The 25820-nt window shown below is 35.1% G+C and overlaps 1 protein-coding gene across 2 annotated transcripts in view; it reads right to left on the reverse strand.

Annotated features, from left to right (window-relative positions):
* Positions 1-218: 218 nt before the first annotated feature.
* LOC145204123 (peroxisomal bifunctional enzyme-like) overlaps positions 219-25820 on the reverse strand; it is a 35373-nt gene continuing 9771 nt past the window's right edge. Inside the window, exons 6-16 of one of the 2 annotated variants that reach the window (XM_080076558.1) lie at positions 24438-24600; positions 21982-22152; positions 18281-18435; positions 17468-17629; positions 17272-17400; positions 17062-17163; positions 12664-12809; positions 4030-4222; positions 3793-3952; positions 1882-1956; positions 219-624 (exon numbers count right to left, since the gene is read on the reverse strand). In XM_080076558.1, the coding sequence (XP_079932684.1) occupies positions 620-624; positions 1882-1956; positions 3793-3952; positions 4030-4222; positions 12664-12809; positions 17062-17163; positions 17272-17400; positions 17468-17629; positions 18281-18435; positions 21982-22152; positions 24438-24600 (1461 nt within the window). In that variant the 3' untranslated portion in view covers positions 219-619. Of the gene's footprint in view, positions 625-1881; positions 1957-3792; positions 3953-4029; positions 4223-11310; positions 12337-12663; positions 12810-17061; positions 17164-17271; positions 17401-17467; positions 17630-18280; positions 18436-21981; positions 22153-24437; positions 24601-25820 lie in introns of those variants that run through there. The other variant, XM_080076559.1, reaches the window with a different exon arrangement.

Genomic DNA, 25820 nt, shown 5'->3' on the forward strand with positions numbered 1-25820 from the left:
ATACTGACCGGCAGAATAACATCTGGTTGTTCCCAAAGATGCTATTTTTTCTGAAATAATTTTACGTTCATGGACTTAAGTAAGAGTCAAAGTTTGGGTGCGTATTATACATGGGTAGGCCTACAGGCTTTTTTCCAGCATCAACATGCCATTTTTAGGGTGCGTATTATGCACGGGGGCGCATTATGCATGGAAAATTACGGTACTTCATTTTGTCATTCAAGATCTCTTCTGTTTTATTATAAACTTACGACAAAATTAACAGCATTCACAATAAAAACAGCATACACATTGGTGGTCGGAACAACATTCAAATCTGAAAATACTGGGAGTTGTTTGGAACAACTATGGAAATGGTGTCCCTAGTGTACATTTAAGTTAGAACTGCAATGTGTACAACTATAAGAAAACCATTCATCTCTGTTAGTTAGGAACAGTTTGTTGATCCCAAGGTATGGCATGCATAATGTGATAAATTGCGTTGATCATAGGTGCTTGCAACAGAGACAATGAGCCATAATACGCTTTTATTATACCATCCAAACTTGTTTGCTGTGTAGTACTCATCATATATGCATAGTAAAAAAATCGACATTGATTGATTGAAAGGGATGTGTTGCTATCCTAAACAAACACATACCAATTATGAGAAAATATTTTGCATGAAAGCTATTTCAGACTTACTACTAATTATGAGTGTATAATTTACCATGCATAAAGCATATATTGCACAGAAACCATTTTTCACTCAATAAAATTATAACTTACTGTTATTTATAACCTAACGAGCATTACCTTCAGTTCAAACATCCCAAATGCATCAGTCTATCTTGTTCTGACCCGCAAAACGTATTTTCAAATCAAAACTAACAAAAAACTTTAAATCGTTGACAATAGTGAAGTTAAAGTCACCACTTCGCAACCTAGACGTGACGTAACGACAACCCGCAGATTTCCGCTGTTGTGATTGGCTGAAAAAACCCTGTTGTTCGAATTCGGAAACATTTTGGAAATATGCGAACGGTGCACCTTTTCCCTCCGGGTGAGGCTTGGTAATTAAAATAGCTTCATAATTCTTAGATACGATTTTTAGGCTATTCTAACATGCTGGGTTTAGTACCGACGCCAAATAATGTTAGAATATTAGCCCAAAAGAGGTATCTGAGACTCGATTATAAAGTTATTACAAACACCCAACTGACCCCAATAGCCCTCAACATTTTCAAAATTCTTAAACAGGTTATGTATTTTAGAGTCCTGTTCGACCACTGCAATATTAGTGTAACTGTATTTAAACTTTTGTAATACGGATTAATTGCTTTATTTTCTAACAAAAAAATATAGCACAATTTGCAGGTGAAAACCGAAAATGTTCAAGAGACTGATTTTGCAATCTTAATTTAATGAGTGAGGCTGCAGTAATGAAACAAAACACACAAAATTAAAGTGAGGTTTGAGCTTAATTATCCTGCAAACCCACATTTTGTTATCAGTCGCAAAACATAAACAAAATTTTCAGTATACACTCAAAACGAAGTATGTCTTGGCATGGTATTCAATTACAACTTTTAAAACACGTTTAAGCAAAAAAGGTATTTACTGGTCCAAAAAGGTGAAAATTAATTTCATCCATATAGTGACCAGCTACACCATATCTAAAATTGTAATGTAGCTTGTCACTAAATCTTAAAAAAATAATGTGTTACATACATTACAAGCTAAATGCAATTTTGAAAATTATGTGAAAAATGTAACGCTTGGATTATAAACACAATAATTACAGCATAGGATGATTTATGCTGGAAGCGGCATTGGCTAATGATAGCCAGTCCCTTGGTGGTGGATTGTTAAAATTTTTCACCAGAAATAAGAGCAACTCACTTGGCTTCCAGTGTGGTTGAGTTGAGCCAGTCATTTTCCAATGCTTTTGTAGTACATCAAGTACATGTGGCAAGCCTAAACAAAATGAACACATTTACACAGTACTATTATCCCATTGTGTTCACTTTAAAACACAAATGTGACTAAACTAGAAGAGTGGTTTACCACATTTTGCCATTGCATATACACTCAACCTATTTTGAAATGTTAATATATTCCCTACACTTAATTTATAATAGGTCCCATATAAGCTGCCATCTTTCATAACCTTTGTTGTTTCTGCACGCAGAAACTCATGGGTCCCCACACCAGGGTTACCAGGTGGCCTAAATTTCGGACAAAGAACAATAAATTGGTGCAATTTCACATGCTGTGTCCGACCAGAATCATTGGGACATTTAGATTTTGTCCTAATTTTGTGGATTGAATCATTTTTGTCCACTTCCTAGATTTTGAAGGTTGCAAAACAAAACATGTCGAACCCATTGGGCTATTAAAGACGACCTAATTAATTGTGTTTGCAGTTTTGGGTATAACTTAGTTATTGCAGTCTTAGTGAAAAACTAAATGGTTTCGTATTGACATGTTATTTGAAAGTAAATTTAGTGTACTAGTTGATATCCACTATCAGTTTTTAAGAAGCTAAACACCAATGAGCATTTAATGTGCATTCATCAATGTATTTGAAAATACCAGTGAAAATATTACTTGTTATGTAACACCTATTGTTTTCTAAGATTATGTAATCGACAGCAACGTTGTACTTGATTTATCTGAACTTAGGCTAGAAGATGTTAGAGGGAATATTTACAGACCATCTAAGTTCTAAGGCAAGATTCTGCACCTTAAGCCTCAGCCCGCTTAGCTCTTAACACCGTATGCACGAAGGGCACACAGGTCGTAGTAAGAGTTTGCAATTAAAATAGCACTATATTCTCATCTTAGATACCTTGGGTTGAGTTAGCCTAGCGTGGGCTAAACAGGCTTAGTCAGCTTGTGTTTTTACGTGACAACAGTCAAATTCTACATTACCATTAAATTAATATTTTACCATGTGCATTTAACCAGGACCCATCAGTATTTTTTTTAAATAGAGTGTATGTAACGTAAACACACAAAAATGGCAGTTAGCACCTTGATGTTGATACCCTACTGACTAATAAATGCTTTCGTTTTTGTATTTTTTTGTCCTAAACTTTTCAATTTTCACAAATACTATTCAAATCCAGTTGACATTATCTAGCAACCCTGCCCAACACATGCAAAGTTGAAAATAATGCATTTCAAGAGATAACCATAGAATTTGGTGTTAAGTAACACAGTGATCGGTACTGGGTGAAAGTAAATTATTATATTGCTGTTAAAAGTACAAACTACACAAATCTGATTCAATTCAGACATTGTTTAAAGTTAGTCCTATTTAATGTTCTATTTTAAAGGCAAGAAGAAGTAAATAGTGGCAAAATACAGTAAAATACAACAATCTACATCAAAAAATAGAAAATTCTACAAGCTATCCAAATTTAATTTAATTTGAACATTGTTTCAAAAATGCACCCATATTAGGGGGCCAGAGGGGCAAACTCTGGGGCCACAGGATTGAACACAACAAGCCACACTTACAAATAGCATATTCTACAAGCTATCCAAATTTCAGTCAATTCAGACACTGTTTAATTAACTTACCCCTTTTAGGGGGATAGGGGCTAAATATTGGGGTTATCACACGAATGAAGCAGATTGCACATCTACATAACTACATCTACCATCTGTGTTTTGGCCAACCAAAACTTGGCAAACTACTAGATGGAAAAAAATTACATTAAAGAAGACTGAAAATGAGTAAATCCAATAAAAAGGTACATAATTCTTTACCATATTATCACAAACTTTGTAAATCGACTGACATACCAACAGTGTGTGCATAATACATTGGTCCACCAGTGTGCCGTGGCCATGCATACCCATTTAACCAAACAACATCAATATCAGATGGCCTTGATGCAATCCCCTCTTCCAATATGTGAAAGCCCTCATTTATCAGTGGAAATAACATTCTTTCAAGAATTTCCTGCAAAAAGTCTTTGTTTTCAATCTAATGAATATTTAAACCTTTCTGCCCATACATAACTAGTGCAACCAAATGACCTGTTCAGATATTTTTCTGGGGATAAAACCATTTCTGTTGCGGTATTCATTGATCAAGTTTGTGACAAAAGGACTTGTTTGTGGTATTTTTGTTTTCGCATCATAATCATACCATCCTTTCCAGTTCGATTTAAATCCATATCGCCCAGCTTCAACAAGCAAATCTGGCAATGATGAGTACCGCGTTTGGTTTCTTTAAAGTGTACATACAGGTTTTATGAAATTTCTGAAATGTGACCATATTTATTACACAACTAGAAAGGTGGCTTTCTAATATATTTCCATTTTATATATTCTGTAATCTATACATATGATAGATTTTGCAAGCAAAATCGAATGGGTCGCCACACACGCGTTTGTGCAAATTAGTTAGTCACAGTAAACACATCTTCCATTTTTTTTAGATTCTTAAAGACAAACTAGAATAGTGGTTTTCCTTTATATTGCCAGTTTATATATGCTACATCATATTTACCAGTTACTATATTTATAATCGATATATATTTGGCACCTACATTTCATTGGGTCCCTATCTTTTTCCTGTCACTTTATAACATAATTGTTTCTGCAAGCATAATCTAATGGGTCCCCACATACACACACATATGCAATTTGGTAACGGTAAAAATAGGGCACAATGATTGTTAAACTGAAATAGTGGTTTTCCTATATATTCCATTTTACAGATACTGTGCCATATTTATGCACCATTCATAATTGTAAGGGATATATATTTGATGGATACATTCAGTATGGTACCAATATTTTTCTGGCCTGTTATAACATAATTGTTTTTGCAAGCAAAAACCAATGGGTCCCCCCACACACATATATTTAGAATTCGCAACAGGATGAATGGCGCATGCATATGGTAGGTAAGAATTTGGGGTCAATGCAAAGCTCCAGACAACAGAGGTTAGCGTCGATTTTTTACGGTTTCATTTCCGTCAGCGATCATTGTCTCGCGGCATGCGAATGTTGATAGATAAAGATATGGCGGCAGGAGGGGCCTGTCGTTAACCGCCATAAGACGCAAAACTGCATGATACAACAAATGCATAACTAACGTTTTTAAATGATCAACAAACATATCTTAATTGCACAGTACAAAAAGACTGCCTGATAGCACGTCCAGTTTTGAGCGAGGTCGAGATATTCGCTTATCAGAGGACAGGTTTGCGCTTTTCGCACCCAATTGGGCTTTTTTACGACATGGAGTTGCGCATTGTTTTCACGAGGTGGAAAATGGATGAGTCCAACTATTTAAACTTTTAACAAAGTTTTAACATTTTTTTCCCTTAATTGCCCTTTGTTTGTTGAATTAGGATTTTCAATCTGCACATAGCGTTCCTTGGCACCGTTAAGTTTCTACATACCAACAATAAGATTGCTTAGCTGGGCTTTTTATGTCCAAAACCTGTTCTGAAACAGTTTTATTAACGCTTTCAGTTTGAGAAGTCACGTTACACAGGTGTAACAAATCGTGCTGCGCTGTCGCTCTGCGTTTCGAAACACGAATAAGTTGACCTACATTAACGTTTACAGCACAATATAACTAACATCTTAATTCCAACCAGTGAGAAAATGGTCAAGTGACGACTGCGTTCATGCGTGAAGCAGAGGCATTTTTCATGTGCCACTATCGTCAATCACTCCCATTGGGTCAGCTGTGCACTGAGCGAGCACAAATTTGACAAAAGACAGCATGTAAAAATATATTTGGGGCTGTAAGAGTAATTACTGAGCCGATTGCACTGAAATTTTTAACAGCCAACTAGGAGCACCCTGTCCACAGCTGTTTAAAATTTCAGCAGGGCAGGTTAAGTCTTGTATTTCTGACCTCATTAACATGTGAACTAACAAACAAACAAATATTTGGGGGTAAAGGAGTGAAAATGGTTATATACAACTTCAAGTTACAAAATACTTTAAAATATGCTGCAATGTACCAATACAAAAAATATGAAACTCCAGAATCATCTGCTTTAGCAAGTATAGCCGTTTTAAAAATTGCACATTTTGGGGGGCTGTGGGTGAACCAAGGAATCAAATGGGGTCAAAATTCACATTGCAATCTTTAGACCAATATCCATAATGTGTGTAAATTTTAAAAAGTTTGAACCATTGTTTCTTGACCAAAACGTGGGAACAAATCTGCGTTAGACGGGGAAAAAAAGAAAAAAATATATAGACAAAAACAATATGTGTGAAGGGGACCCATAGTTATCAGGGAAGGGGACCCATAATTATTAGAAAGCATCAACCCAACTTTAAACGAGAAACGTGGTTTTCCTATATACTTCCATTTTATATATTGTGTACCCTATTTATCAATTTACTATACACACCATTTGATCTACAAACATGATTGTTTTTGCAAGCAAAAACGAATGGGTCCCCACACACATGTTTATGTGAATTAGCCGTGGTATAAAGATTTTCAAGTTTTTTTTTTAGACTTTATTTTTAGATTCTTTTTTAGAAGGACAAATTAGTAGAAAGTATCAACCCAAACTTCAGAAAGATTCATCCATAACCTGTTTGCATTATGTTGTCATATATTGATGAAAGTAGTAAAAATAAACATTAAAAATTCCGTTCAATCTGAGAATTTAATCACTAGATTTAGCTCTGCAAGACCAGTTTTGAAACAGTTAAAACTTCACTAGAAAACCTGGACAAAATTACAGACACTGGCAAATTGGGAAGATATTTTGCAGCAAAGCTATTGACAACAAAATGTTCTTCAGTAGCCTATGGCAGTGTGGTCGCGGAACGACCGTTTAAAGGTTTTTTGACATGGTTTTCAATAGCACCAAGTCCTTGGTGATTATCAATAACATTCCTCCCAATGTATGTTTAACTTACATATTGTTTTTGGAGTTTATATTAAAAAGTGATAAGTTGTGATAATAAAATCATTTTCAACTGTGTTCTGTGTTACCTACAAGTTGGAAAACATCTAGTTTTTTTACCTTCATGTTAATCAATAACGTTTGCCTGAAATGTACAAAACTGAAGTATCATTTTAATCACTTTAGAGACAAAGAAAAACCTTTGCTAAAACTAAAATTATGCATGCTAATTTAACTAGAATGGTGGCTTTCTGATATACTTCCATTTTATATATTCTATACGATATTTTCCAATTTACTATACATATCATTTGATCTACACATATGGTTGTTTTTGTAAACAAAAACTAATGGGTCCCCACATGCGTGTTTTTGCGGATTTACGGTAAACAAATGTTGCGGTGATTTTTTAATTCTTAAGAACAAATTTTTAGAAAGCATTAACCCAACAATAAAAACATTTTGTTTGTATTTTTTTGCACTATTATTGTCGTATAATTACAAAAACAATAAAAAAGAACGAAACAAATACTTTCAATTTAATCTCTTGCTTTGACCCAGATATTGTCGTCCAAGGTCGGGTTTTAAACACAATTTTTTTCTAGAAAGCTGTAACAGTTGTGTTACAGACAATTAAAAAGCGATTTGCTGCAAGTGTATACATAACTTTTCATTTAACTTTGTTTCGCAAAACGAGTTTTTCATTTAACTTTGTTTCGCAAACGAGTACCATTGACCTGTAGTAACCTTTAGGGTGTACACACCAAACGACTGTTTGACCTTTTGACACCGTTTTCAATAGCACGCCGTCCTTGGTGTTCAACAACACCGTTTGACCTAATATATACATGCCTTGAGTATTTGATTCAAAAAAAAACGCTACGTTATGGCGAAAGAAAGTTCTGAACTGTGTTAGTAATACCTACTAATTGACCTTAAGTAACCCGTGGTCATGCAGCGGCCAACATGATACTGAGCATTTAAAAAAAACTTTTATCTTGCAAAAAAGTCAAGTTTATTTTTTCATATTTAGTTTGTTTAACAAAGTTTTGCTTGACATATACGAAACCGAAGCACGCTTATTAGGTTTAAATCGCGTCATATGTGTGAAACCTTTGCCAAAACTGAAAATGTGAGTGATAACTTAATAAAACGAAATAGCATTGCTGTGCAAAACAGCTGATTTCTAATCACCGAAACGACGTCTCGTAAAACGTCTGTCCAACGTCAAGCTGAGCCCTCCCGCTCTGCCCTATTATTCGTAAACGTACGCTCTTGGGACTTCTGCCTACAGTGTCTTTCTTGACCAAATGAGCGTTAGACACATTTACGTTTCGGGGGCCTGTGAGTGTGTCGCTGGGTCATTCGGGGTCAAACTTCAGGTGGACCAAGTTCAGATTTATATCTAACATATGTCCAAATTTCAATAAATTTGAAGCACTCTTTCTTTACTAAACGAGCGTTACAAACTAGCGTTAAAAATTTTACGTTTCGGGGGCCTGTGGGTGAACCGCTGGGTAATTTGGGGTCAAACTTCTGGTGGATCAAGTTTGGATTAATATCTAACATATGTCCAAATTTCAATAAATTTGAAGCACGCTTTCTTCACTAAACGAGCGTTACAAACCAGCGTTAAAAATTTTACGTTTCGGGGGCCTGTGGGTGAACCGCTGGGTAATTTGGGGTCAAACTTCAGGTGGACCAAGTTTGGATTAATATCTAACATATGTCCAAATTTGAATAAATTTGAAGCACTCTTTCTTGACCAAATGCGTCTCACAAACCAGCGTTAGACAGAAAAAAGAAAAAAGAAAAAAAGAAAAAAAGAAAAAAGAAAAAAGAAAAAAAGAAAAAAAAAATACGGACAAAAACAATATGTGTCCCCTTCAGGGAAGGGGACCCATAATAAAACCACATAGCATTACTGCACTGAAATAATCATCAAAAAGACTGCCACATAAAACGCTCTGCCATGCGTCAAGCAGCGATCTCCTTCTATGCATTAAATCGACGTAATTGTAAACCAGTGAATTACTCCCTTTCCAGTGTACACATATTATGGGTTGTAACAGTAACTAATTGGCTATTAAGCCAAAATTTTGAATCCTAAATGAGTAACTCACTGCGAACATTTTAAGTTTTAGCACATATAACGGGCTTGCATTTCTGACCTTAAGGACTTGAAAAAAAACTAGAAGGGTGGCTTAGCACATATTGCCCTTGCAAAAAAAACTAGAAGGGGGGCTTAGCACATATTCTATGTAGAGTACAAACTATATAAATTTAGATTCACCCCAGGTATTGTTTGAAGTATGTCCTATTTAACGTTCTTTTTCAAAGAAATGAAGGAGTAGTGGCATAATGGGGTAAAACAAAAAATGAATAGCAAATTCTACAAGCTGTCCAATTTTCATTCAATTCGAACATTGTGAAAAGGGTTACACATTTTAGAGATTAGTTGGTTAAGTTGTGGTGCTACAGGGCAAAACATAACATTTGAGGACTTAGTATGTTTAATAAACTTTGCAAATTTCATATAATTAGGACGTTTTTTAAAAGTTCATTTATTTTAGGGGGCTAGTTAAGTAAATGTTGGGGCTGCAAGGTAAAACACATCAATTGAAACCTACAAATAGCATAGTCCACATACTACCCAAATTTTATCCAATCCCGACACTGTTTAAAAAACCCTTGTAACACTATTGAGCAACAGAAATCTTTTGTTTGTGGTGCCCAGTAACATACAAATACGTTTTACACTTTTGGGGCTTGTGGGGTAAATATTGGGGCTACAGGGTTGAACACACCAATCGACATCTATAAATGGCATACTCTACAAGCTATCCAAATTTCAGCCAATTCTGACACTGTTTACAAACTCACCAATTTTAGGGGGCTAGCAGGGTAAATGCTAGGGTTATTTGGACAATCAAAGTGGGATGCACATCTACATAACTTTATCTACCATCTGTATAAGTTTCAGCCACATCCATCAAACATTTGATGGAAAAACGAGTCGGACAAACTTTGGGAAGAAAATAACCCATTTTAGGGGGCTATCGGGGTAAATACTGGGGTTATCAACAAAAACAAAGTGGGATGCACATCTACATTAACTATATCTACCATCTGTGTAAATTTCATCCAAATCCACCTAACATTTGATAGAAAAACGAGTCGGACAAACTTTGGGAAGAAAATAACCCATTTTAGGGGGCTAGCAGGGTAAATACTGGGGTTATCAACAAAAACAAAGTGGGATGCACATCTACATAACTATATCTACCATCTGTGTAAATTTCACCCAAATCCATCAAACATTTGATGGAAAAACGAGTCGGACAAACTTTGGGGAGAAGAAAAATGAAAGAAAAAAAAACACAATTTGAGTAAAATCAATATGTGCAAACAATTATTTCGGGATTAAAAATGGGTGAATCCAATTAAAAGTTAGATAATTATTCAGAACACCTTACATTACACCAACCAACAAAGAATAAAACTCCTAGACCATGTACTTTGGTCAGTACAGTCATTTTACAAATGGTACGTTTGGGGGACCTGTGGGTGAACCCTTGGGTCATTCAGGGTTGAACTTCAGGAGGAACAAGTATGGATAAATAACTAACATCTGTGTAAATTTAAATGAACTTGAAGCACTCTTTCTTAACCAAACAAGTGTTACAAACCAGCATTAGACAGTAAAAAGAAGAAGAAAAAACAGACAATAACAATACGTGTCCCCTTCAGGAAAGCACTCTTCTTGGCCAAATGCCTATAACAAACCAGCGTTAGACAGAAATGAATATTTGGGGGTTTAAGGGGTGAAAATGGATGATCCTATTAAAAGTTACAAAACTCTTCAGAAAACCTTACATTGCACCAACCAACAAAGCATATAACTCCTAGATAACGTACTTTAGTCAGTTATACTTCAGTCGCTTTCAAAAAATTCAGTTTTGGGGGCCTGTGGGTGAACCGCTGGGTCATTCGAGGGTCAGACTTACACCGAATGTAGCGTAGCAAAGCGAAGTTGGGAGAACGGTGAACTTCTTTAGGAAAAGTCGTATACACAAAACAAAGTTTGCCAAATGAATACATGCCATTGAATGTTTATTTGTCAATCACTACACTTTGATTTAATTGACATTATGATGTCATTTTCCCTGTACGTATGTACATGTTTACTGTACAGTAGTAAAATATTTGATTCACAAAATGCATGAGGAAAACGTTTTGTGGTGATTTTTTCTTTGGTACATCTTGCTATGTCCCGATTCTATATGTCATTAAATATATGTTACCAGAACTAAGTACTGTTTTTTAAGTAGAATTTCTGTCCTGTTCCTATTGAATACCTGCCTTTTTATGCAAAACTTTATGGTAACTTTACATTTACCACATGGAAACAAAATGCCATAGCCAGAAACATTTTATTGGGATCAAAACGAACAACAAACCATTAGAAATACTGCATATTTTTTTGTTTTTTATTGGCATAGTAGTGTTCTGATGTTTTAATTTAAAACCAGTACACTTCACAACATGGGCCTTGATGTGAGCTTAATTCCACCATCCTTGTTCAAGAAATGACATTTCATCAGGATCTTGAGTTACATCTAAATAACAACACTCTAGTTTTGAAGAATATTTAAGTGTAACAGATTATAGTGGTATAGTATTTATACATAACAAAACAACTTTTTATATAGTATTTTCTTCTACTGCACATAACATACAAACTAGGTCAAAAAGTTTATTTGAGAGATATAACATGTGAATAAAAAGGCAAAAAGTAAACTAATGCCAATATTTTAAAACATTACAAAAGTTATGCTGATATAATTTAAACATGTTACTACACAATACAAACCTGCATATGGTATTGGTAAATCAAATCTAGCCAGACATAGGAATCCGTGGTCATCCGGAACCAGAAAATTACAGCTTAATTTACACACATTAAAACTAGTTTTTCCTAATTAAAAAATGGTTTGTATTGACAAAATACCTGGCTTATATTACAAATAGATGTCTTCATTGTACCTGGTACACAAAACATAAGTTTTCATGACTATTTATCACACACAACTTTTCTGTTAACTGCAGGTCTCACATACACATCTCAGTTCAGTATAGTGACTATACGTTTATTATTTAAATTGTTTGAAAACACTTGCATCAAGCAGGATTTTTATCCATTAAAAAAATAACCTACTAGTCTTACATTTTTTTAAACAGCCAACTGTTCTTTTTTACTGATAAACAAAATGTTGTTACTTTTAAACCATCACCCAGCCTACTGTACAGTTTTCGGCAAAGTTTCAGGCAAAAATTTACAACTGAACAGGAACCTTCACGAAGGCTGCGTCCGTTTTGAACAGTCCCATGGAAATCCATTGTAGCGAATAGTTCGCTCAACTTCACTATGCGACGTCCGGTGTGAACAGGCCTTAAAGGAGGATCAATTTGGGTTATTAACATCTGTCCAAATTTGAATAAATTTAAAGCACTCTTTCTTGACCAAACAAGCATTACAAACCAGCGTTAGAAAGAAAAAATATGGGAAGGGGACCCATAATAACCTCATGTTCTGTTTAAAGGCTGCCAGTTAACCATTTACAAGTAAAGCTTTTTGTTGAGCAATGATAATTTGTCATCACTAATGTAAAAATGTTTTTAATACCACAGGTTAACCATTATCTCTATTTTAAATAAACTACTCACAATTTTACATCCAAGGTATTTTCAATTAAACATCTTGGGAAAGCAGATTTACCTAATTGTTTCAGAAGTTCCCGGAGGCTGTTGTTTTTTTGTGAGCCCTTTACTTTCTTTTATTTTGTAACCAACATCATTTCCTGACAAATCACTAACTTGATATCTGCCCATCGGAAATCCATATTTACATAAGACTGTGTCAATCTAGTAAACAAAGAGTTATTCCAACCAATATCAAACATTTTTCTGCTATTTGCATTCCTAAATACTGCCTTAGTAAAGATTATTCATACATATACCTTACATGCCGACAGCGGATATTTTTAGTCATAATTTTCCAATTACTCTCGTGGCGCTGCATGTGGCACATTTTTTTTACATTTAGAGAGCCTGTGGATCAACCACTTATCAAACTTTGGATAACTTACTATCATGAGAGTAAAACACAAAAACTTTAAATTACTCTTTCTTGACTAAACAGCGGGGACAAAAATTCATTAGAAATAACAAAAACTAGAATGGTGGCTTTTTGATATATTTCCATTTTATATATTCCATATAATATTTACCAATTTACTATACACATCATTTTATCCACATATATAATTGTTTTTGCAAAAAAAAAACGAATGGGTCCCCACACATGTGTGTGTGCCGATTTACGGAAAACAAATGTTGCGGTTATTTTTAGATTCTCAAGGACAAATTATTAGAAAGCATTAACCCAACTTTAAAAAAGTTTTGTCTATATTCTTTTTGCATCATCATTGTCATATAATAGTTCTTCAGTAGCCTATTGCGGTGTAGTCGCCGAACGACCATTTAAAGATCTTTTGACACGGTTTTAATAGCATGCAGTTTTGACACGGTTTTAATACCTTAGTGATTAACAATAACGTTTCTCCAAATCTATATTTTACTTACATATTGTTTCTGGAGTATATGTGTTAAAATTAAAGAAGCTATGTTGTGACAAAAATCATTCTCAACTGTGTTTCCTACAAGTTGACCTTTAGTCGTCATAAGGCGGCCAACTTGTCAATGACTGTTTAATGACTTTTTATTGCATATTTGGAAAACATGTAGTTTTTTACCGTCATGTTAATCAACAACGTTTGTCTGAAATGTACCAAATACTGCGCTGATCTAATCGTCAAAAAGACTGCCCCGTAAAACACCTGTCCGCGTGTCAAGCATCGATCGCCCGCTATGCTCTAAATTGCCGCTCTTGTAAACCAGTGAATTACTCCCTTGAGTTTTCCAGTGTGCACATATTATGGGCTGTAATGGTAGCCATTTGGCCATAGAGCCAAAATTTTGAAGATCAAATGAGTAACCCATGTAAACAATTTTTTTCTTACAATTTTACCTTTTAGTACATATCACGGGCTTGCATTTCTGACCTAAGGGACTGGAAAAACTAAAACCACTTATTTCGGGGTTAAAGGGGTGCAAAATGGGTTAATCCAATCAACTGTTTGAAAAATATTTAGAATATCTGACATTGCATCAACTAACAAAGCACGAAACTCTTAGATCATGTAGTTTGGTCAGTGTAGCCGCATAAAAAAATTATGTTTTGGGGGCCTGTGGGTGAACCCTTGGGTCATTCGGGATCAAACTTCAGGAGGATCAAATATGGATAAATAACTAACAACTGTGTAAATTTTAATAAATTTGACCACTCTTTCTTGACCAAACGCGTTTAACAAACCAGCGTTAGACAGAAACGAATACTTTAGGGTTAAAGGTGTCAAAATGGGTAAATCATTTGAAAGGGTACAAAATTGTTTAGAATACCTTACATTGCACCAAACAACAAAGCATGAAACTCCTTGATCATGTACTTTGGTCAGCACAGCCATTTAAAAAAAAATACGTTTTGGGGGCCTGTTGGTGAACCCTTGGGTCATTCGGGATCAAACTTCAGGAGGATCAAATATGGATAAATAACTAACATCTGTGTAAATTTAAAAATTTGAAGCACTCTTTCTTGACCAAATGCGTATAACAAACGAGCATTAGACAAAAAAAGAAAAAACAATATGTGCCCCCTTCGGGAAGGGAACCCATAATAAACTTGGGTTAAAGCAATTTGTGCTACTTTCAGGGAATATCCTGGGGGTGGGCAAACTTTTCAATGCAAGGGCCGCATTCAAATGTTCTCAATTTTATGGGGTCGCATAGTATTATAAGTCAAAATACTAGAAGGGCGGCTTAGCACATTTTGTTGTTGCATTTACACTATAACCTATTTTAAAACATTAATATATTTTCTATGCTTATTTTGTATTGGGTCCCATACTAGCCATCATCTTTTATAACCTTAGTCATTTCTGCAGGCAGAAACTCATGGGTCCGCACACAAAGTTGAAAATAATGCAATTCAAGAGATAACCATGAGAAAGTCAGGTGTTGTAAGGTAAAACACAGTGATCGGCACTGGGCTTAAATAATAATACCATGTGGAATACAAACTATAAAACTAGATTCACCCCAGATATCGTTTGAAGTATGTCCTATTTAACGTTTTAAAAAACTGACCCATTTTAGGGGGCTAGTAGGGTAACTAATGGGGTCCGACACACAAACTAAAAAAATATGAAACCTCAATGACTCAATCAATAGTACTGCAAAATTTCAGACCAATCCGCCAATGTTTAAAATTTCGACCACTAGAGGTGTTTTGAGCAACAACCGGTAATGTTTCTTATGTCATAGGGTTGTTGACAACCCCCTAACTGTCATGGCACAAAAACGTCCACCAAGCAACCCACCAACGAGCAACATACAACTGGTTGTCCTTGTAACACTATTGCGCCACAGAAATCTTTCGTTTGTGGTGCCCAGTAACACACAAATACGTTTTACACTTTAGGGGCTTGTGGGGTAAATGTTAGGACTACAGGGTTAAACATAAAATCGACACCTATAAATGGCATACTCTACAAGCTATCCAAATTTCAGCCAATTCTGACACTGTTTAAAAACTCAGCAATTTTAGGGGGCTAACAGGGTAAATACTGGGGTTATCAACAAAAACAAAGTGGTATGCACATCTACATGAATATATCTACCATCTGTGTAAATTTCAGCCAAATCCATCAAACATTTGATAGAAAAACGAGTCGGACAAACTTCGGGTAACAAACACCCATTTTAGGAGGCTAACGGGGTAAATACTGGGGTTATTAACAAAAACAAAGTGGTATGCACATCTACATAACTATATCTACCATCTGTGTAAATTTCAGCCAAATCCATCAAACATTTGATGCAAAAACGAGTCAGACAAACTTCGGGGGAAAATAGCCATTTTAGGGGGCTAGCGGGGTAAATACTGGGGTTATCAACAAAAACAAAGTGGGATGCACATCTACATAACTGTATCTACCATCTGTGTAAATTTTAGCCAAATCCATCTAACATTTGATGGAAAAATGAGTCGGACAAACTTTGAGAAGAAAATAACCCATTTTAGGGGGCTAGCAGGGTAAATACTGGGGTTATCAACAAAAACAAAGTGGGATGCACATCTACATAACTATATCTACCATCTGTGCAAATTTCATCCAAATCCATCAAACATTTGATGGAAAAACGAGTCGGACAAACTTTGGGGAGAAGAAAAACAAAGAAAAAAAACAAAAACAATTTGAGTAAAATCAATATGTGTCCCCTTCAGGGAAGGGGACCCATAATTAACGTTTGTTGTCACTTTATTGGTCAAAGAAACATTGGTTGAAACGTAACAATTGTAATTGTTTCAAAATAAACTGGTATTTGTTGCAACGAAGGCTGCACGATGTTTTTTGTTAATGATTTCCTTGCCCCAACATTAAACAGTGCAAGTTGCTTTGGTATCCATCTTTAGGTGTTGTGCGGGTCTGTGATAACGATTCCACAGCCACGATTAATGTCTGTTTGCAAAGTACCGCTATGACCTTAACTTGATCTAAAGTAACCAAAGTTTTGGCATCAACAGTGGATTTAAAAACGTGAAACGCTTTTACTTTTATTCCCCCCGGTAACAACTTACACAAAAACTAAATCATCGTTAAAATTGTTGATTCAGCAAATCATTAATTCAGTATGTACATACGTTCCTAGAGCGTACTTCAAAACCTACAGGAACCGTCCGAAACTGAGCGAAGAAATTGTTTCAAGTGACTATTTGCAAAAAACGTGGCAGAAACAACAGGCTAAAAGTATCTGTGTTTAGTCCCAAGGTATGGTATGGGTACAGATACTGCACATGGCGTAGGTATCGTCAAGCGGAACTCTGGTATCTTTAAAAACTCTATGCCGATGCTCTATTTAGCGTTGCTCGGTAACTTTCTCTGTCAAATTTACTAACATTTGGTGGGCCGCATGAACTCCTTTGGTGGGACGCATGTGGCCCGTCGGCCGTAGTTTGCCCACCCCTGGAATATCCCAATAAAAATTTAAAATTTACCTCCTGAGGAGAGGCTCCTTCCTCCAACATAAAATCGCTTTCAGCTACATAAGTTGCATACATTCTGTTGCCCACAAAACCATGACAATTTCCCACTAAAACCTAATAGGGATCAAGTTGGAAATATGATTCACAATAAGATTTTAAATCATCTGTCTTCATTTTAAGTCAAACAACATGCAAAAATACTCCCTATTAAACATACATTACCGAATTTTTTCCTATTGCTTTTCCCACATGCATGACAGTAGACAGAATTTCAGGTGAAGTCATTTTGCCATAGATATTTTCTAGCAGAGACATTAAATGTGCAGGTGCAAAAAAATGCATACCAACAACCTGAAATATATTAATATTAATCTGTTACAAACATAATTGTTTATAAATCTCACAAGATATGGTCTACCTTTTCAGGTCGACTAGTGGCATGTGCCAACTGATCAATGTCAAGTGTGCTGGTGTTTGTGGCAAGAATTGTTGATGGTTTACAAACAGCATCAAGTCTTCTCAAAATTTTCTTTTTTAGTTCCATGGACTCGTAAACACACTCAATAACCAAGTCAACATCCTGGTAAATGTATATTTCTACAGTTCAGTTTAGTTGTAAACAGATGTCAAATAATATGCCCCTTGTTATCCAATTATATTACACCCTGCGGTAATGTATTTTTGACATAATTGTGTAGGCAGTTTTTGGTTCCATTATTTTTGAAATAATATTTATAGGTTGACATGCAGTAAACAACTGCTGTTCCAACTTTAGTCATGCAACCAAGCAGACAAAAGGCAGTTTAAACTTTTAACATTAACAGTGGCAATTCATTATGCTTTGGTCAAAACAAAATTGTATTTTGCAGTGTACTGTTTTTTGACATCTGGTACTAAAGTGGGTGGTAAGTATGAAACGCATTACAATAAATTTTAACTAATTTATGTGGTAGGCAAGCAAAAGAGTTAAGATAATAAGTATCTAATGTCTAGCAGAGAAACTGTTTGGGTTATAAGGTCAAACAAAATTGACAATATTGGCATGTTTTAAGATACACCTTTTCTACTATCATTCAGGACTAACCAAAGAAATCAACATGCAACAATCACATGTAGTAAACTTGATTCAGGAAATAATATTAATGAAAGAATGGGTTGATGGGATTGTTAATGATCATACTAGGAATCAACCATTTGTTTAATTAAAGCTTTGAAACTTAAACATACATACTTGCAAACCACTGTACAGGTTGACTGGTACAAGAAGTGAACTTAAAAAGTCCATTTTGTTATCATTTGATTTTTCTTTACCCAAGACCTTTCGGATATAGTTTATCCCTTGATCCAAAGCATATTTATTTTGTTTCATAGCATAAACACAAAATCCTATATCACAAGTATTTAGATGAGTATGCATACAGTGCTTGTCCAGCAATTTATCAAGAAGCATAGTTTTGTATGGCAAAAATAATTCATTGATGAAATAACACGGTATTTTTTTACTAGATTCAGACCTAGCAGTTTGTTTTTGCTACAAAAAGTTACTATTTAACTAAAAGGGGGACTACCTCATGTACTTCCATTTTGTTGTATTCCACATCCTATTTACCAACTTACTATACACACCATTTGACCTACTATCATGATTGTTTTTGCAAGCATTAACCTCACACACTTGGTTGCGTGAATCGGCTAGGTAAAATAGTGTGATTAGTTTTAGATTTATAGGATCAAATTAGTAGGAAGTATCAACCCAAGCTTAATCCAAGGCCAGTTTCAAAACTTATCCAAGAAAACCCAGACAGTATTGCAGACACAAGATATTTTGCAGAAAGTGTATATATAACAAACTGTTCTTCAATCAACATTGTTTGGCTAAACATACACCGTTGACTTATAGTAGCTTATTGTGGTGCAGCAGCCAAGCGACTGTTTAGTGGCCTTTTAACATGATTTTCAGTAGCATGCAGTCTTTTGTGTTTAAATATAAAGCAATTTATATAACTTGAGTATATTGTATGTGGGATTATTTTGTCTAAAATAAAAAATCTATATGTAATGACCAGTTATTACGGTTTTGGGAAAACATCTACATTTTTTTACCGTTGTGTTAATCAGCAATGTTTAACCTGACATCTATACTCTCTTGAGACTTCTGTCTGATTGACTGTCCACATATTATGGTCTGTAAAGGTAACCACTGGGTCAATCAGGCTAAAATATTTAATAAAAAACAAGAAACCCACACAAACTAGAAAGGTGCCTTTCTGATATACTTCCATTTTATATTTTCTATATTCTATTTACCAATTTCACATCATTTGATCTATAAATATGATTATTTTGTTAACACGAGTGGATCCCAACACTTGTGTTCGTTTGGATTTACGGAAAACAAATGTTGTGATTATTTTTAGATTCTTAAGGACAAATTATTAGAAAACATTAACCCAACTTTAAAAAAGTTTTGTGCATGTTCTTTTTGAATCATTGTTGCCATATAATTACAAAAACAGTAAAAAAACGGAAATAATATTTTCAATTTAATCTCATGCTTTAACCGTTATATTGTCGTACAAGGCCAGTTTTTAAACACAAATTTTCCTAGAGAGCCTTAACAGTCAGATTACAGACACTACAAATTAAAAGAAATTTATGACAAAGGTATACATAAGAAATTGTTTTTCATTTAACCTTATTTCGTAAAACAAGAACCATTGACCTGTAGTAACCTCTGATGGTAAAAAGGTTTTCGAATTCGATTTTTGGTTTTATTTTTAGATTTTTTTGGACAAATTAGTAGACAGCATTAACTCAAACTTCAAAAGGATTTGTTCACATCATGTTCACATTATATTGTCATTTACGAAAGTAGTAAAAATAAACTTAAAAAATACTCTACATTCTGAGAATTAAATATCTAGATTTAGCTGTACGAAGGCCAGTTTTAAAACAAATTTTTGATCACAAAATTAAACAAATTTGACAACAAATTTTTCTTCAGTAGCCTGTTGCGGCATTGTCGCTGAACGACTGTTTAATGATCTTTTGACATGGTTTTCAATAGCACCTAGTCCTTGATTAACAATAATGTATCTTCCAGTTTATATTTAACGTATTCTTTCTGGAGTATATGTGTGTTCTGCAGTACCTACAAGTTAACCTTCAGTCGACATAAGCCGGCCAACTTGTCAATGACCGTTTAATGACTTTTTATTGTGTCTTTGAAAAACGTCTAGTTTTACCTTTAGGTTATTCAACAACTTTATAATAAAACCAACTTAATAACTTAATAAAACCACATAGCATTACTGCGCTGATGTCTAATCATCAAAAAGACTGCCACGTAAAACATCTGTCCATTTAACCAGAAAGTATTATCAAGACAAGGCATCAAGACAACTTTGTACAGGCATCTTATGAAGTGGAACTAAAAATAGCGAAGCAGAAAAACACATGTATTTGGAGAAACCTCTTATTAAACCCTGCTTGGTAAAAACGGTAAAACTCATTCTTGAAGTTGCGAGTGAAGCAAAAATAAGACAAACATCCCTTTCCAATGGTACCTTTTGGAGGTGCAGACATGGTGACAGATGTTAAGGAGCTAGTTGTAAACATAATACAAGAATCCCCAATGTTTTCCTTCCAAATGGATGAATCGGCCAACAGGACTTCATATGCCCAGTTGCTAGTTTTAAGCGTGGATGTGTTGGAAAAAGTAAATATGTTTTTTGGTGCAACAAAGCTGCAGTGGAAAATAGTTTTGCGGGGTTTGCACTGCAAGCTCCAGCGATGTTAGGTTTACACTCTGGATTTCAAACAAAAGTTAAGGAACTTTCTCTGATGGCAAAAGGAACACAATGCATCATTCATAGATATGCACTTGCCAGCAAAACCTTACCTGTCTCTCTCCACAACATACTAAAGTCAGTGATACAAATTGTCAATTGGATTAAATCAGGAAGTCTTAACACGCTCCTATTTAAACAACTCAAGACATAAATTCGACATGTGAGGTATTGCTATTTTACACGTCTGTGTGTTGGCTGTCAAAGGGAAATGTTCTAAGCCACGTTTTTGAGATGAAGGCCAAAATTAAGTCATTTCATAGTGGCATGCATAAGTCGTACCCCCGACTATCTGAACAAGCTTTTTAAATATTGCTACGGTTTGCCATGTGTATCTCTGTGAGAGAGGCTTCTTGGCACTTGTACATATCAAGACGAAGGCATGAAATCGAATGATGGTTGTAGATGATATGAGACTGGAACTGTCAATCACAGAACCACGGATTGCAAAGTTGGCCATTCAGTTACAATGTCAACCCTCTCATTAATTATTTTCAGTCTTTTACAATAAATGTTTTCGAGTTGTACTGTAGTGCGATATGTATAGTTCCAGAAAGGTGTCCCGGTCTGCATTAAATTACTAAAAGGGGTCGCAGACCAAAAAAGGTTGAGAAAAACTGTCCTGGATCATGTGCTTTGGTCAGTACAGCCGTTTCAAAAATTTTACAATTTAAGGGCCTATGGGTGAACCGCTGGGTCATTAGGGGGCAAACTTTAGGTCGATCAAATTTGGATCAATAGCTAACATCTGTGTAAATTTGAAGCACTCTTACTTGACCAAACTCAGATAACAAACCAGCATTAGACGGGGAAAAAATACGGACAAAAACAATATCTGTCCCCTTCAGGGAAAGGGACCAATAATGACCACACTTTTTTACCAAACACATGGAACAAACCAGCATTAGACAGAAAAAATACAGGTAAAAACAAATGTCCTATGTATAACTAAAGTTAGTTGGTCCATATTGAAGTGCCATATAGTTTTAGCAAAACAGTAAAAGCAACATTTAGGCAACAAGAAAAAATGTTACTTAGTTTCAGTTAGTTACTGATACATAAAAGTTTGAATATGTCTGTTTACCGTTTATTAAAAAGGTTATGACTATTCCTCTTCCCATTGTTCCCAAACCAACCACACCAACAGATTTAATAGGTAATGGCGTCTGAGAGCGAAAATCAAATTCTCCCCGAAGCTTCCACTTGTTTGACATTCGCTCAGAGAAAAATGCATGGATAAGGGCTTTTGATTGATCTAAACAAAATTGATGCTGATAGATAACATTTAACACTTCACCATGGAGTATTTTATTTCATGTAAAAATTAGGAAGCTACGCTGTGAAAAGGTATGACCAACCAATTGCACTTAACCATGCTTTTTGTGCTACCTATAAATTGGACTGCATTAGCAACTGTTAAATAATCATTTATTCAGGCTTTGTCTAACTTGTATGTAACTAGAAGAGTGGCTTAGCACATTTTGTTGTTGCATTTACACTATAACCTATTTTAAAACATTAATGTATTTCCTATGCTTATTTTGTATTGGGTCCCATATTAGCCATCGTCTTTTATTACCTTAGTCATTTCTGCAGGCAGAAACTCATGGGTCCCCACACAATGCAAAGTTGAAAATAATGCATTTCAAGAGATAACCATGAGAAAGTCTGGTGTTTTAAGGTAAAACACAGTGATCGGCACTGGTCTTAAATAATAATACTATGTAGAGTACAAACTATATAAATTTAGATTCCCCCAGATATTGTGTGAAGTATGTCCTATTTAACATTCTTTTTCAAAGAAAAGAAGGAGTAAATAGTGGCACAATCGGGTAAAAAAAATGGACACCTATGAATAGCAAATTTAAGCTGTCCAATTTTCATTTAATTCGAACATTGTTAAAAGGGTCACCCACTTTAAGGATTAGTTGGTTAAGTTGTGGTGCTACAGGGCAAAACATAACATTTGAGGACTTAGTATGTTCAAGAAACTTTGCACATTTCATATAATTAGGACGTTTTTTTAAAGTTCATTTATATTAGGGGGCTAGTTGAGTAAATGTTGGGGCTACAAGGTAAAACACATCAATTGAAACCTACAAATAGCATAGTCCACATGCTACCTAAATTTTAGCCAATCCCGACACTGTTTAATAAACTCACCCATTTTAGGGGGCTAGTGGGGTAACAAATGGGGTCCGACACATAAATTAAAAAAATATGAAACCTCAATGACTCAATCAATAGTACTGCAAAATTTCAGCCCAATCTGCCAATGTTTAAAATTTCGACCATTAGAGGTGTTTTGAGCAACAACCGTTAATGTTCCTGACGTCATAGGGCTGTTAACAAGCCCCTAACTGCCATGGCGCAAAAATGTCCACCAAGCAACCCACAAACATGAGTAACACCTGACTGGTTGCCCTTGTCACTCTATTGCACCACAGAAATCTTTCGTTTGTGGTGCCCAGTAACATACAAATATGTTTTACACTTTAGGGGTTTGTGGGGTAAATGTTAGGGCTACAGGGTTGAACACAACAATCGACACCTATAAATGACATACTATACAAGAAATCCAAATTTCAGCCTATTCTGACACTGTTTACAAACTCACCCATTTTAGGGGGCTAGCGGGGTAAATACTGGGGTTATCAACAAAACAAAGTGGTATGCACATCTACATTAACTATATCTACCATCTGTGTAAATTTCAGCCAAATCCATCAAACATTTGATGGAAAAACGAGTCGGACAAACTTTGGGAAGAAAATAACCCATTTTAGGAGGCTAGCGGGGTAAATACTGGGGTTATCAACAAAAACAAAGTGGGATGTACATCTACATAACTATATCTACCATCTGTGTAAATTTCAGCCAAATCCATCAAACATTTGATGGAAAAACGAGTCGGACAAACTTTGGGAAGAAAAAGAAAAAGAATAAAAAAGAAAAAACAAAAAAATTTTTGAGTAAAATCAATATGTGTCCCCTTCAGGGAAGGAGACCCATAACAAGTCAACGCAATAATGGCTGCTGAAACCGTGATTAAAATACCAAAAAAGATGTGCATGCCATGGCAACTTAATGACATTGCCAAGCAAAAACTGTTTTTTTTCTGTGCAATGAAAAGACTGCACAGTAATATGGCTATTTATGCATGAATCAGGACCTACCACTATGCACCAAACCGCTATAGTTCTAAATCAGAGAATCACTCCCTTGGGGTTTCTGCGGTACTATCTGAAGACTGTACTTGTAATCACTGGGCCACCTTGGCTCAAATTTTACAACAGACAATGATCATTTATCTGTTTAATTTTAAGTAAAAAAAGTATCTGAGTTGCTGTTGTAACACAAACAGTCTGGAAAATTGGTAATTTTTGAAGAGTTTATTGTAACATTAATAGCAGTACTGCTTATATAGTACTCATATACAGCACTTTTTACAAAGTATCCGATTATCACATAATCCAGTTAATTACACAAAAGCATAGTAAATTGGTCTTTTGAAACACCTGGTTTTGGCAATTGACATACCAGAATTTATCAGCATATTAGTTCCTTTTTTTTCGAACAAAACTCCTTGATCATATGTTGCATAACTTCCACACAAAACAGCATGCCAACACACCAGTGGTGCTACAGCTCCTCGAAATTTTTTACCAAGCACTTTGGATTGTGAAACAATTTCACTTTCAATCTAAAATAAATATTTTTGTTGTTTAGAGTCTGGAAGAGTGACTTTCTTGATTTGCACACCAGACCAGAGGGCTCAAACTCAACACAAGTAAAGGGATTTCATTACATTGATGACATGACAACAAAAATGTTGCATATTAGAAATGTAAATTGTATATGCATGACAGTAGTATGGTGAAAAGCATGCCGTGCTATATCACCATGTTGGAAAACAATGGCATACAAATAAATAAATAAAACATGTCACAACAATAGCATTTGTAAATTCGAAAGGATAGGCCAATACAACCATTCACAAACATATTGCATGTGTTTCTAGTTATCAATAATAAGGAGTAAATGTGTGGCTCAGAAACAGTATTCATGCAAATAGATCCCAAACACACAATAGGTTGCCTTTACATAAATATTACCCCACAGAAACTTTTTGTTTGGGTCCAGCAGCATACAAAACATTTGAAAAACATTTCATATTTTGGGGTTTAACCAGAATGCTGGGGCTTGAAACAAATGGCACATATACATGACTATATCTACCAGTTGTATAACTTTCATCTATTTAAGATTTTATGCTAAAAGCACATAGACCGATACAACAGAGAAAAAAATGAATTCACAACAAAAGAGATTTAGGAATGTAGGAAAGGGATGATGCTGAGTTGAAAAAATGTCCCATAGTAAAAAAAATCAGAATAATGTTTCTTTCAAAAGATTTTTAGCATTTATTGAATACTGATGTTTAATACACATTACAGTCAAACTTCGATACTATGACACCTTGCTATTATGCCACCCTCGCTACTATACCATTTTTGATCGTCACCAACTAAATTCAATAGAAAATATATTTACTATGCCACCCCTTACCCTTGATACTATGACACATGAGAGTACAGTATTACTGTATTAACGGTCTGGTTATGGATTGAAAAATTGGGCCTTCTGACAACTTTCGGTTTAAGCTCATGATAAAACAGAGAAAACACGAAAAACAAATCGTTGAATAAACCAAAGTGGTCATGTTAAGAGGTTTCACTGCTTTGCAGCGATTTATGTAAACGCCGTTCTGTGCTTGTGTCACGGCAAAACTAACAGATCTTGTTTGTTCTAGGCACGATCTATCCGTATTTTTGTAATAAACTAGAAGGGTGGCTTAGCACATATTGCCCTTGCATATACACTATAACCTATTTTAAAACATAAATATATTTCCTATGCTTA

This window comes from Phallusia mammillata, chromosome 8 (genome assembly GCF_965637545.1).
Source record: "Phallusia mammillata chromosome 8, kaPhaMamm4.hap1.1, whole genome shotgun sequence".
NCBI lineage: Eukaryota > Metazoa > Chordata > Ascidiacea > Phlebobranchia > Ascidiidae > Phallusia > Phallusia mammillata.